Source organism: Penicillium crustosum (genome assembly GCF_028827405.1).
Source record: "Penicillium crustosum strain IBT 35664 chromosome Unknown utg000004l_segment0_segment0, whole genome shotgun sequence".
Classification (NCBI taxonomy): domain Eukaryota; kingdom Fungi; phylum Ascomycota; class Eurotiomycetes; order Eurotiales; family Aspergillaceae; genus Penicillium; species Penicillium crustosum.
Window position 1 is genome coordinate 332,785 of NW_026623125.1, and position 13,906 is coordinate 346,690.

The 13,906-nt window shown below is 49.1% G+C and overlaps 5 protein-coding genes across 5 annotated transcripts; 2 read left to right on the plus strand and 3 right to left on the minus strand.

The window, feature by feature from the left end:
- Positions 1–726: 726 nt before the first annotated feature.
- On the plus strand, positions 727–2,425 carry N7487_009173 (uncharacterized protein; the record flags this gene model as incomplete). Its single annotated transcript, XM_056876903.1, has 2 exons — positions 727–1,078; positions 1,131–2,425. 2 exons carry the CDS (start codon positions 727–729, stop codon positions 2,423–2,425), a joined length of 1,647 nt encoding a protein of 548 aa, XP_056725483.1.
- A 2,220-nt stretch (positions 2,426–4,645) lies between these two features.
- On the minus strand, positions 4,646–6,022 carry N7487_009174 (putative integral membrane protein; the record flags this gene model as incomplete). Its single annotated transcript, XM_056876904.1, has 5 exons — positions 4,646–5,031; positions 5,097–5,161; positions 5,224–5,615; positions 5,668–5,778; positions 5,840–6,022. 5 exons carry the CDS (start codon positions 6,020–6,022, stop codon positions 4,646–4,648), a joined length of 1,137 nt encoding a protein of 378 aa, XP_056725484.1.
- A 1,679-nt stretch (positions 6,023–7,701) lies between these two features.
- On the minus strand, positions 7,702–9,032 carry N7487_009175 (intradiol ring-cleavage dioxygenase; the record flags this gene model as incomplete). Its single annotated transcript, XM_056876905.1, has 3 exons — positions 7,702–8,314; positions 8,397–8,721; positions 8,777–9,032. 3 exons carry the CDS (start codon positions 9,030–9,032, stop codon positions 7,702–7,704), a joined length of 1,194 nt encoding a protein of 397 aa, XP_056725485.1.
- A 1,048-nt stretch (positions 9,033–10,080) lies between these two features.
- On the minus strand, positions 10,081–11,971 carry N7487_009176 (uncharacterized protein; the record flags this gene model as incomplete). Its single annotated transcript, XM_056876906.1, has 4 exons — positions 10,081–11,008; positions 11,067–11,528; positions 11,678–11,794; positions 11,850–11,971. The coding sequence occupies 4 exons, from the start codon at positions 11,969–11,971 to the stop codon at positions 10,081–10,083; spliced, it is 1,629 nt and encodes a 542-aa protein (XP_056725486.1).
- An 856-nt stretch (positions 11,972–12,827) lies between these two features.
- Positions 12,828–13,628, plus strand: N7487_009177 (SDR family oxidoreductase; the record flags this gene model as incomplete). The annotated part of the gene is made up of 1 exon (XM_056876907.1): positions 12,828–13,628. One exon carries the CDS (start codon positions 12,828–12,830, stop codon positions 13,626–13,628), a length of 801 nt encoding a protein of 266 aa, XP_056725487.1.
- Between the last annotated feature and the right edge of the window lie 278 nt (positions 13,629–13,906).

Sequence of the window (13,906 nt, forward strand, 5' to 3'; positions counted from 1 at the left end):
CAAGTGCGAAAAACCCCAGATTCTGCTCGCAGATCCCATAGAGGAAAACGCCGTTCCAACATCGGATGTCGGAATCCGAGCTCGTCACATTACCCAAGCCGGCCCGAAACGCCGTGACAGATATATTCGACGGCACCTGACCTGGGTCTTGTTCCAATAGGCGCAAAAAAATTCAGACTGGGTCCCGAATTTTGTTCTGGGCACCTATTCCAAATTGAATGTGCGGCCTGCCTGCCGTTACAGAAAGGGGATAGCTTCATTTCATACATTCCGGGGGCGTTAACGCTACGCGGCCAGGTCCAATCACATGGCCTCCCCACATTTCCCCGACCTCGCTTCCCCAGACACTAATACTTACTGGCGGCTGAATTGATTCGAAAAATTCCCACTTGTCGATATTCTCCCTACTGATAGGTGTAAATTTCAAACCATCATGTCCGACATTCCAGAGTTGGTCTAGACTCTACTATTGTATGACTCGACTCGAATATGTCTTCTTCCCACGCTCTACCCAGCGCGACAATTAGCCTGAATACCGAGATGGGCTGATTGCAGTCTAGGGATCCGGTGCCAAATCGCCTTTTTCTTTCTCCACAACCCCGGATACACGCTAATGCAGTTTGAATGTCGCGATAATTAACGTATATAGACGACGGGTTCCCCCTCGGGTTTGAGGTTCAGTGGGATCTTGTATTACAATAGTCAACATCAGCCCCTTCATTGACCATGGCGACCACTGGTGATGCTGTAATTGCGGTAGAAAAGTCTGCCGCCAACCATGTCGAAGATACTCTGGGCCACGGTGCCATCAGCGAGGCCAAGCAGGCCACCGACGATGAGCACTCGCAGACACTGATGCAAGCTTTGCGGGAGAACCGAAAGGCTGTCATGTGGTCTGTTTTGATCTCCATGTCCATCATCATGGAGGGATACGATACTATCCTGATGGGCAACTTCTTCGCCTACCCGTCGTTCAATGAGAAGTATGGACAGGATTATGGTGGTGATATCGGATGGCAGGTGTCTGCCCCTTGGCAAACAGGTCTGAACATGGCCAGTACAGTCGGATGTATCTTTGGTGAGTTTTCCTACCGATCGCGAAAGCAGGACAAAGACTGACATGATCACAGGCGGTATCTTGAACGGATACTGTGCCTCCAAGTACGGTTACCGACCCGTGATGTTCGTCGCCCTTGGGTTCCTCACTGCTTTGATCTTCATCACGTTCTTCGCCAACTCTGCGGCAGTTCTTCTGACCGGCCAGGTCCTTTGCGGACTCTCATGGGGAGTGTTCGCCACCATCGGACCGGCGTACGCATCTGAAGTATGCCCCACCGTGCTGCGCGGTTACCTCACCATCTATGTCAACTTGTGCTGGGCTATCGGCCAGCTGATCGCCTCCGGTGTTCTCTACGGACTCGTCGATCGAAAGGACCAATGGGGCTACCGTATTCCCTTCGGCCTGCAGTGGATCTGGCCCGTTCCCCTGATGGTGATTGCCTGGCTCGCACCCGAGAGTCCCTGGTGGCTCGTCCGCCACGATCGCCTGGAAGATGCCAAGCGCAGCATTCGCCGCCTGGGTGGCACCAAGACCGAAGACCAGATCAACGGACAACTGGCCATGATGGTGCACACGATCAAGCTCGAATCTGAGATCGAAGCTGGCACCACCTACTACGACTGCTTCAAGGGAGTTGACCTTCGCCGCACTGAGATCTGCTGCATGGCCTTGGTCGGCCAGATTCTATCCGGCAGTACATTCGCCTACTCACCTACCTATTTCTTCACCCAAGCCGGCCTTCCTGTCACCCGCTCCTTCCAGCTCGGTGTTGGATGTACTGCCATTGCCTTCGTTGGAACCTGTTTCTCCTGGTGGCTGATCACAGGATTCGGCCGGCGCACGCTATACGTCGTGGGTCAGGGAACGCTCTGCGCAATTCTCTTCATTATCGGCATCCTGGACGTATCCTCCTCTGCAAATGGCATTATGTGGGCGCAAGCCGGACTGTGCTTCTTCTGGCTCTTGACTTATTCACTGACCATTGGTCCCATCGCCTACGCCATCGTCTCGGAGACATCATCCGTGCGTCTACGTCCTCTGACGGTCTGTCTCGCTCGTACAGCATACCAGATCATCAACGTGGTATCCCAGGTTCTAGAGCCGTACTTCATGAACCCGACCGCGTGGAATGCGTCTGGCAAGACCGGATTCTTCTGGGGAGCCACGGCACTCGTTGCCTTTGTCTGGGCATTCTTCCGTCTTCCTGAGGCCAAGGGCCGCACCTACGCTGAACTGGATATTCTGTTTGCTAGCAAGATCAAGGCGAGCAAGTTCTCGTCAACTGTCGTTGATCCCTATTCAGTCCGGCCTGCTGAGTCGCAGGAGGGCCTTGTGCGTGAGAAGACGCAGGATACCAATCAGTGAGATAATTAATAAACACCGGGGCCACTACCCAGGCGGTTGTATATGATGCCATGTGTGAATTGACTTTGTATGTTTCAGCAAATAGTGAATTTAATGAACAGTCAACTTCTAAGGTTACGACTCAGTAGAACAATAGTCGGCAGCTTATGTGGCCCTGTCATGTCTTTTTTTTAGAAGTTCTCTTGCATATCTTTTTTGTATGTCCTTTGTTCCCAAATATTACATTCATTACATTTATTACCAAAGGATATTTCATCTGCTAGCTAAATGGATGGTACGCCTGCGGGGCGTGAGAATCTTACACATCGTTCTCTCCACGCCATCTCACTTGGAATGCCTCATCTGAGAAAGAATGTTCAGCTACAGCATTCGAGGACGGGGTACATCCAGTATGGGAATATTTCATTCAGCTAATCAGGCACGGATATCACGTCCATGACTCCCTAGACCCTTTTTCTCTTCAAAATAGCACTGTTGCCTGTTTGTATCCCGGTCATGATGTCCACCTCCATTGGATCTTCGACAACCTCCAACTCCTCTGACGGGCCTGAATCCTCGCTTTCACCCTAGGCAATTTGTACCATCAACTCAATCGCCTCTGCTGATATCCCTACCATTTCTCGTATTCTATCAAGGCGGACAAAGCTCGCAATCAACACTTCCCTTGCCTTGTCTGTTGCTTGTCCCATCTGCAACACAAACCCAAGTTGAGTCTATGCTTCCCGAAACCGCCCCAGGCCATACAAGGCAGCCCCCAAGTTTGATGAAGTTTGTATCCTCTGTAGATCACCTGGAGGTAGGAGCCATTTGCATGATGCTAGCAATGTGCTGAATATGGTTTTGGCCTCTTGAAACCGTCCCTGATTCAATATCATGACCCCCCAATTAATCTATTGCTGAGAAGGTTTCTGGATAATCTGGGCCGAGAGAGAGTTTGGTCTGCTCTAGTATCTCAACTATTAGCAATTCTGCCTCATGAAACCGATTCTGTTCATAGAACATCCAGGCTAGGTGGGCCATAACCAACATAAGGTTGGGAAGATCTAGGTCGGCGGAGGCTTTGTTCGCCTCTATAATCTGCACCAATTGTTCCTCTGCCTCCTTTGGTCGATTCTGATCTTCAAACACCTTGGCCAAATATCACATGCTCAACTGAGTGTCTTTGTTTGTGGGGCCCATAGCTCTTCTTTGTCTGGCTATTACGCCGCTTAACAGCGGCTCCGCTATCTCTAGCTTGTCTAGACACCCGTATGTTGCTGTAAGAAGGGCTAGGCTGGATAGTGTCTCTGGATCATCATCCCCTTTCATTGCTTTTATTCGTCTGTGTGCCTGATCTCGGGATGGGAGGTAATCTACCTAGAGAAATAGTACTTCATAAATACTCTTACTAGGATATGGTAGGGTAGTTGGGATGAAAAAAATATATAATCAAGAAATAGAGCTAAAATGTCTACTGTAGTATTATAAAAAAGCCAATAGCCATCTCTACAGAGAATTAGCCCGCGAAGGTAATATATTCATAGATCATATAACTCTCCATCCTTTGTAGGAAATAAAACATTCATTGGTATCCTTGGATCCTAAGGCCGCGTGGGTAGACTGATACCTTAGGCACCAATATTTGTAGGAACCACTGGGGTTCTAACAGATATCTATTGGAGAATAATAGAAAATAATAAACGGAATACATAGGAAAGGATTGTAGATCTGTGGGTACATAGTTCGAGACCAAAAATAGGGAGAACAGGCAAGCTCGTTACTTGATTCCTATTATTGCCTCTTCTGCCCCAAGTATTATCTTGTAGACATTCGAATTATCATTTCAGAGCAATTAGTATATTCCCTCCAAATTGGTATTTCTTAGAAATCCCATGCTAGTGGCAGCGGCAATATATCGGTCTGGACTACGTAATAATAGAAGTGAAACATATAGTAGAGCCTTGGTTAGCTTGGTGCCTTATCCGAAGTACGTAAAGATCGGCTCTTTGCGGCACATCGCGATCGGCTGTTGATCCGGCAATAGCTGGACGATCGGGCTACCCCTGCATAAGGAACCAGCACGTTTCGATAGTAGCTTTTGGGAAAAAAAAAAAAAAAAAAAGAATACCCAAATCTTGAACAAAAATAATGAATTGTCGTAAACTTATACGTGAGATTATGAAATAAATTATATAACCCTCTAGAGGGCCTAGATCTGGGACTTGGCCCGATCCATGGATGTCATGAATTGTGCACGGACACGCGAACAGACCTCTCCACCATCCACCCCGGAGCATCGGAGACGTTACTATATGGAGCCAGGTCCTCCTGACTGGAACTAACTTGTTTTTGGTGAGCTCCGGATATGGTGGTAGTTACCCCGTGGTATTCGTCACTCCCTCGACCGGTCCAGAGCTGGTGCGCCTCATCACGGGACATCTGTTTTGATGGCGCAGAGCGGTGGAAGCCGCCAGCGATGTGGTTGGGTAGAGGATATGAGTTTGGTGTGGCATCAGAGGAACCGTCGCGGAAAAAGCGGATTAAGGGTCGGAGGGTTGTTAAACAACCCGCCGTGATGCCAATTCCTGCTTCGATATTGGACCATATGGAGAGTTGGTAAGTGGCGTCTGTTGGGTGTTAGTGGAAGTGTCTGGATTGAAAATTGGGGGCGTTAAGAAAGGGTCGTGCGTACATAGGAAGTCTGGATCTTGGTAGGTGGGGATATAGGGGATGCGAATAATAACCGCAGCACTCGCACTGCAGGGATGTTAGCATTTGCCACCAAATAAATTAAAGCCAAGTGCCTCGGAGTCACGAACATGCAACCGATACCCAAAATAATGATAATGGCAACCTTAGTGCGGCGACTCATATGCAAATTCCAGATCAATGCCACTGGAACCAATCCAATAGTCAAGTCTGTAATAGCGGCACCGACACTATACAAGTACGCGACACCGATGAGGGTAGTTGTCTTGATGCAGGAGCCATGGGCGTGAGACTGCGTGCGGTTCCAGAAGTAGTTCACAGGTGAGCATTGGAATATGGTGAAGAAGAAGAATATGAGGCCAATGACGGTGGCTAGGGTCATAGCGGCGTAGAGGATGTAGGCGTGGACGCGAGAGATGGTGATGCGGAGGAGGGCGATGATAATGGAGAGCTTGGCGACGACGCAGGTTAATACGTAGAAAAGTTGGCCTACCCACCAGCACTGTTGGGAGTATGTAAGCTTGAGTTGTAGGATACTAGGGCTGAGATCGTACCAGCATTGCCCGGTAGAAGTTGTCTGGGTGTAGGATAAAGTAGGATAGTTCCCTCCCGAGGCCGTATTTACACCCGACGATTCCGCAGATGGCGAAGGCCGTGTTGAGGGACTGTATGGGAAGGGACAAGATTAGTAGTTGTTCGCTATGTGGAAGGTGCAGGGTAGTTCACCATAGCTATTACCATAGTTCCATCATCCCAGCCCCAAGCACGAACGACTTGGGTGCGGACAAAGCATCTTAGCATAACGCTCACCAGCGAAATACCGAAGAAGACAGAAGTAACGATCAAAATGGCCTTGTTGTGGCTGTCATCGAGGTCGACCTCCTCAAGCGGGTCAATTTTAGCATCCATAATGAATGACTAGAGGGCACGAGGATCCCCTCCGCGCCTATACACAGAAAATGCCAAAAAGAACCAGACAAATAAAATGGGGAAATCCGTCATGGTTATATTCGAAGATCCCCGGGCCCGCTATTCTGGCTTCAATGAACTTTGACTTGTTTAATATAGCTCTAGACCCCTAATTTTTCTATTTTCAACAAAGACCCTCAAAGTGGGCATGAGCCCTGGAAAGTACGGGGATCAATCGGTGAATCATATCTCGCTAGTGGGGGCAATATGGATATTGGATATCCGGATCAAGTCTATTTCCAATAGATCGCCACACGAGACCACCCGAACGGCTGGCAAGTTTGGGGTCACTTTGGCGTAGGTGAGTTCTTTTCCACTCAAATTTGAGTTATTACCCGTGTCGCATGTGGTGCTATTGAATGAACTGCTACTCAATGAACAGCTATTGAATGAATACAAAATTCCAGGGATATTACCAAGCGCAAATTATGGGAATGGGAATCCTTTGTGTGAGGTAATTTGTCTTTATTCGGCCGCATGAACACTGGGTGGTGTTCACGCATTTGGCCACTTGGCACAGTTACAGCGGGGATTCAACGGAGTAATAGTTACTGTTACCAGGTTCCCAGAATTGGGGATTGCGGGGAAATAAATGCTCGTGGCACGATACATACATTGAGTTTCGCCGGGACGGCTTCCCTCCTCTTCAGGATTCCGGCGCCGCCCGTGCAGTAACGGCCAAATATAATCCCTGGAACCGGGGATAGGTAGCCGCATTGGTTCCTCACGTTGCAGGGTTCCAGGGTTCGAGGACTCCAGGGTTTGCACAAAGGAGATTTCTAAGGTGAAATCGACGTTTTACGTCCAACCTTATTGATTTTGGTACATGCAACGTGGGTCAATTACATGGCTTGAACTTTAATTGTTTTTCTAAGTTTTCTCGGTTTTCTCGGTTTTCCACCTCAAACCCCTTCCAACCGTGGATCAGTACACAACCTCGGACCTTAGTTTAGACTGTATTTTCTGCAACTTCTTGGCCATTACTCCCTCATCTATCATATGCGAAATAGAAGCCGAGGCACTTCACACAATACCTAGGAGTACCCAGGAGGGAACGGAATTATGCCAATTAATCCAGACGTACAACATAAGGCTCAAGGGCTAGAGTACTATAACTACGAGAAAATACCTGCTCTATATTCGAAACTGTGGGCATGACATCAATGATCTACCGTAATTGCGAAACCCATGGTGTCCTCCCAAATTCGATCATTTCCACGATCTCCAAAACCAAGGTTCCCCGTCCGTGCGCGGCTATTTACACATTATGCCCGCCACACAACCACTTTTTCGCCCGTCGAGGGGTTAGTTGTTCGTGTTCGGTACACACCCGTTGAGCCCTAACGCACGTGCCGGAGTTTGGTCATGCTATGAAGAGATCACAGGTAACTACCATAAGAGGGGGAATTAGAAGAGGAAGTTACACATGAAAAAAAATCTCGGTATCAAATGTGATTACTGGCCCTACATACAATGTGTATTTGTTGATACATAAAAGGATAAAACTTACATACAGTGTCTAGCAACCAGATGCACTGCGGTCTTCACTTCCCTGGAGCAACCTCTTATCAAGCTCTTTGGATCACTGATTGAGTACATTCCCTCATTCATCCAATTCCTTAAGCAGACGAGGGAGATGCACTGGGCATAGCGGTACCACTAGGAGCAGAACCAGAGGGAGCAGAACCAGAGGGAGCACCACCGCTACCGCCACCAAACGAGCTATCAGAGTTCTGGACGCCACCATCAGCATAGTGGTAAGCGGCAATGCTGTAGTACGAGTTATCAGTGTAATCGGCGGTGGTGTTGATTCCAATCTGGATCCAAGCGAACAATCCATCGTCCAAGCCCTCGCCGAGGTAAATGTACTCCGGGAAGGGATCGTAAGCGCTATCTGCCTGCAGGATACTCCACATATCTTCGGCGTTGGAGGTGACAGCCTGGGTGTTGGTGTTATAGGGAGAGGTGTCCTCGACGGCGGTGCGGAGCACCTCGTTCCAGAACAGCTGTCCGATGTGTGCGACGCTACCGGTGTCGGCCTTGAGGGTCTTGTTGGGGAGGAGGGTTGCGTTCAGGTGAGTGAGAAGGTGGGTGTGCGTGGCACGGCCGTCGTAGTGGCCTGGGAAGATGCTTTCGAAGGTTGCGACGCCGTCACGGTCAGTTTGCTGGATGCCGCGCAGGTAAGTCGAGTCCCAGCCGTCTGCGGCGTAGTTGCCTGACACGGAGATTCCACTGTTCATGAGAAGAGTAATTAGATATATGATTCAGTCCCAATTGGAACATTTAGATCCGTCGATGGGCATTGGAAACTTACCTGTAGACACCAGTGGCGTTGGCTTGCCAAATATCGACGACTGCTCCAGGAACGGGCTTGCAGGTGTTCACGTCGATGTACTGCACCTCGAGGAAGACATCGACACCATCCGAGTAAAGCTCTTCCTTGACATTCTGACGGACGACCTCACCCCAAACATAGTAGGGACCGTCAGTGATGGTGGGCGTCAGAACAAAGCTGGTGTTAGCACCAAATACGACTGACTCCGGAGTCGCGGGGCTGTAATCAAGGATGCCAGTACGGTTGTGGTCGATAGCCTCCCACTTCTCGAGAGCAGCAAGGTCGCGGCGCCATTTCTGGGAACCTTGATGCACATCAGCTAGTGTTTGACGGGTGATACGATTAAGGATGTAGCTTACTGGCGGTAATTCCACGCTTCTGGCGAAGTTTCTGGACAGTATTCGAGCGACGGGTGATGCTACGCTGGTTCAACTGGCGCGCGGCGGGAGAGCTCTCGCAAGCATTGAGGGATCGCTTAGCGTGGGCAGCCATGGAATTCCGGGTATGGATCTCATGCTTCAAGGCGCGGGGATCGTGTTGTTCTCCTGGGTGGGCGATGGAAGGAGTCGCCAGACAGGCCGCTGCAACAGCGAGGAATTTGGAAAGCTGGACCATTTTGAATAAGGTAAAATTTTATAGGCAGTTTTTGGAGGACTGGACTTCATAGCTGCTGGAGCCTGGATTTATATCTCTTCACGACAAATTTATTTTTTACCCCGGACGCGTGTTCACCTGGAATAGAAACAGCACTTTCAATTATCGGAATTCCCGGCCGGTCCGAATACTCAATGGCTTAGACTTGAGTGGCAGCAAGTCTGGCGCATCTCCTACACAAGCTTGCTTGGCGCCGCGTCAACTCTTCAGGAGAACTGATGGCGGGAAATCTCCACTCCACGAGTTTATTCCATTTAGGAAAGATCGGCCAGGGCTGACGAATGACTGTCCACTAATTGGAAACAAGTCCCCTGCCTTCCTAATATAGCCCTAGGTGGAGGGCTCGGAGCCCCGGGGCCTGACTCTCCGCTTAATCAGCCATCTCCTTCGACCGCGGGCAATCCCGAGATCCAGTAGGGCGAGGGGGAGTCTCCAAACAAGGGCAACCATTTCGGTTGGATTCTTAAGCATTGCTTAGGGTTAGTTAGGTAGATGCTGTATCCCGCCGAAGAGAGAAAACTACCAGTGGGATATGTCTTGAGCGCCGAGACTGCGCGCCAAGAAAGTTCTATCACGTCCAAGGCAATGGTTATCTTGGCGCAACGAAGCTTGTGGGGCTGAGATGATCCTTCGCAGATTGAGCTTAAATTCGCAGTTGGCACCAACAATGTCCACCAACTACATGTTTGAGCTGCAGATGCCAAATTTAGCAAATGACCAATGGACGATATCCTATTGGAGGCAACAGCATATATATACAGGTGGACATATTTCGTTCATGTTGCGGCGTATAGTGTTAAATACATACCTAGGTCTAGCTACTGTGGTCAATCTTGCTCGGCCTACGGAGTATGTACTTTCTACTTTTGAATTGTATCGGTTAATACGATTAACCAAGTATCTAGCGCAAATGCGCTAATATATCTCATTACCGATCTTTGTGTTTCATATACAGGGATTTAGTGGTGACGCGTGTCCACCAACTAGTCTAGTCTGAAGAAGTGGCCTATCACACTTCTGTCTTTTGTTGTACGACGTCATCCTGTTCACTTTCATCATCGGGCGCAAACATGGCCTCACGCATGAATGGACTTTGTCGACGAATAGCCGGCCCCTTAAGTACGAGCACGACAGGCACAACCGATAGGGCGAGTCCAACAAAACCAAGTAATGACCCAGCCCAACCATAGCCCAGGTTTTCGAACAGCTGGAAGGAGGCAAGAGGGAGAAATGCGCCAAAGGTATTGCGACCCAATGAAGCAGCTGACAAGGCTGAAGCAGCGTACTTCTCATATGCATCAGTCAAATAGTTTACCACGGCCATGTAGATAGAGTAGATTCCCACGCCAGTACAGCCAATTCCCAGCGCTGGCACAATCCAAGGGACAGAGCCGTCCCCCACACTGGCCCACCCGTACCAGAAGAGCCCACCAGCGAACAACAAACTGCCAGGTATAGAAGTATACAACCGGGCTTCTGGGACAGGCTTTCCCGGGTGCTCACGATTCCGGCTTGCGGATCGGAGGTAGATCCAATCTTGGATCGGGTTCAGAACTGTGCCAATCACAGCTCCGACCGATATGGCTAGCTGAACAAGACCAGTCTGGAACGTTCCCCAGCCATAGTTTGAACTAAAGGTCTGGGCGACACTCGAGAAGAAGAGGAAGAGGATTCCCCACGCGAAGCTGACCCATAGGGTAAAAAAGATGACCACAGGTTCAGTGAGGAGCATTCGTGTAGGGCGCTCGAATGAAATCTGCACAAGCTTCCAGACACTGGTGGTGTCCAAATCGGCTTCAGCGTATATAGAGCGGCCAGTCTCATAGCGGAGCTTTTTGGCACGTCTCTTTAAGATCACATCTGCACGGGTTTCGCGAAGAATGAACCAGAAGACGGGGATTAATCCAGCATTATAAATAATTTGAATATAGAAGATCCTGAATGCTTATCAGCGGTGTTTCCACATTAATTGGGATATTTAAATGCAAAACTTACCATCTCCATGGGCTGCTTTTATGGATCTGTTGAATCGCTGATCCGATGAATGGACCCAATGCTATCCCAACCACACTGGTAAATCCAAACAAAGACATCGGTAAGCTCCGAGCTTTGGGGCCATACCAGACATCACTGATGCTACCGCCGACAATGTTGATCGACACCGAAGACGCACCTCCGCCAAAGAATCGGGTAACGACCAACGTGGCAAAGTTTTGCGCAAAGGCTGAAGGAAACAGGGATATGACGAGAATGAAATATGCAACAAAATATCCAGGCATACGCCCCGAGGATTCGGTCAATGGAACAAAGATCAGGGGCCAGAATGCAGCGCCCATATTCCAAGACGCTGTAGCCCATGCAAGGTTAGGAAAGGGCTCATTTTGGACATGGAATTGTTGCTCCATGTATTTGTTTCCTGCGCCGTAGGATCCAGCTGGGAGACCTGTGAGGATTGAACTATAATCGGTTAGTATAATCTCAGCCAAAACGATCGGACACTGACATGAAACAAATCGTTATAGTGAGCACCCATTTATATGTTTTACTCCAATTGAATCTGGATTGTCAGTGAAATCCCTCTTGATCATCCTTTTCTCGTGTCTTACGGGTTATCTGGATCATCGGGGCCATCCCAGGTATGTAGCTCGATGTCTTGGCTGCCTCGCAAAGGGTGTCGCCCGACATGACCTATGTGACTGTCTCGATGGAAGAAGGAATGGGTTCTACAACATTGTTAGTTAGGCTCAAAATTTCTTCAGGGAAATTCCTTGTGTGTACCTTGAGAAAAATGAATCTTTAAAGTTGTTATGGTGTAGGGAACTTGCTGTGGAGGATCGATGCAGACGTCCGCCTTCCCGGATTGGCTGAGTAGGAGGGATTCCTTCGGCTTGATCTGTCATATTTGGAATGAAAAAAGAAGTTTATTGGATACATGGCTGTGCTAGAAGTGGCCCGGGGATTTCTTTTGTTTCTGATACAAAGTCAATGACTCGACGTTTCAATTTTCTGGGTCTTGTCGTTTCCGTCATCACTTTTTAGGGTTCTTTGAAGAGACTTTAGTTCTACCTTTCTCTCTACCATTCTATGAAGATATAATACCCCATAGGGCTCCCATGGATTGCCAGGAAGTATTTCTGCATACAAAATGGGCGAGAAGGCTCGAACCCATTGTCAACTCTATACTTCTCCTTAGCGTGTCGAAGTGGGGCGATCCCCCGCGTTCAGTGCTGATAGCTTCGACATGTTCTGATGAAGAGAACATGCAAGAACAACATAGGAAGCTTCCAGAATGATCGGGAAATTATCTTCTAGAGGCCGATGTCATCTAATCTCCAACATGATGATATTAAAACAAGTTGGATGAACTGATTCCGGCTTGGAAGATCCCAGTTCAGGTCATGACGTCATTGCCCCACCGCCATCTGTCTCCACTACGATTGACAGAACTGAAGTGATTCGATGTTATGCCTGCATTTGCCAAGTTGGCTGGAACAACAGAGGCCATAACCTGATAAAGCCGGCCGCAGGAGATCCACAGATAGCTATACCTACCTGGGTTTCTGATGTCAGCGCTAGGATACTTCGTGGAGCCAACCATGAAGTCATATGAGGGGCGTCGACATATTTAAGCCACCTTCATGCCCAGAAGTTGAATGACTATAATCAAATAACACTCTTCTCATCTATACTATCAAGCCCTCCATTCAAACCTACCCTCTCTCGACTCCCTAACCACCAAACCAAACCTCCACCATAATGCCTATCCCTGTCCCCAAAGCCGAGCGCCTCCTCGACCTCCTTAGCCTCAAGGGCAAGGTTGTCGTTGTAACCGGAGCCTCCGGATCTCGTGGTATGGGAATCGAAGCCGCCCGCGGCTGTGCCGAGATGGGCGCCGACCTGGCCATCACATACGCCTCCCGCCGCGAGGGCGGCGAGAAGAACGCCAAGGAACTCTCAGAAGAATACGGCGTGACAGTCCGACCCTACAAGTGCGACGTGGGTAACTGGGAGAGCGTGGATACTCTCGTGAAGGACGTGATCAAGGACTTCGGCAAGATCGATGCCTTCATTGCGAACGCTGGACGCACAGCCGATAGCGGCATCCTTGATGGCTCTGTCGACGACTGGAATGAAGTCATTAACACCGATTTGACTGGTACCTTCCACTGCGCCAAGGCCGTTGGCGCGCACTTCAAGGAGCGGGGAACCGGCAGCTTTGTCATTACTGCGTCGATGTCAGGCCACATTGCCAACTTCCCCCAGGAACAGACTTCATACAACGTTGCTAAGGCCGGCACAATTCACCTTGCCCGGTCGTTGGCCAACGAATGGCGCGACTTTGCTCGCGTGAACAGCATTTCCCCTGGTTACATTGACACCGGGTTGTCTGATTTCGTCGCAAAGGATGTCCAGGATCTTTGGAACTCTATGATCCCCATGGGCCGCAATGGTGATGCGAAGGAACTTAAGGGTGCTTATGTTTACCTGGTCAGCAATGCCAGCACTTACATGACGGGCAACGATTTGCTCATTGACGGCGGTTACACCGTGCGGTAAATAATTATCCTTTGTACTATTAAACGAATTTAAATGACCACATAGTTTCAAATTCTACACATTATGACTTGAATTCTTGGTTCCTGTGCTATTGCTTAGCTGTTTAGTTACTGTGGATACAGATATGTGAACAGCTAACTATATCCCTGTTTGACGTATTACGTCATTGGTGGACCTAGAGTGGAGTGGAATGATGTTTGTTAAGTTTGCCAAGTTGTTTGTCTTCATTTCATTTTAACACGAGGCCTGATCTTATCAAACGACCCCCAAGCGCTTTA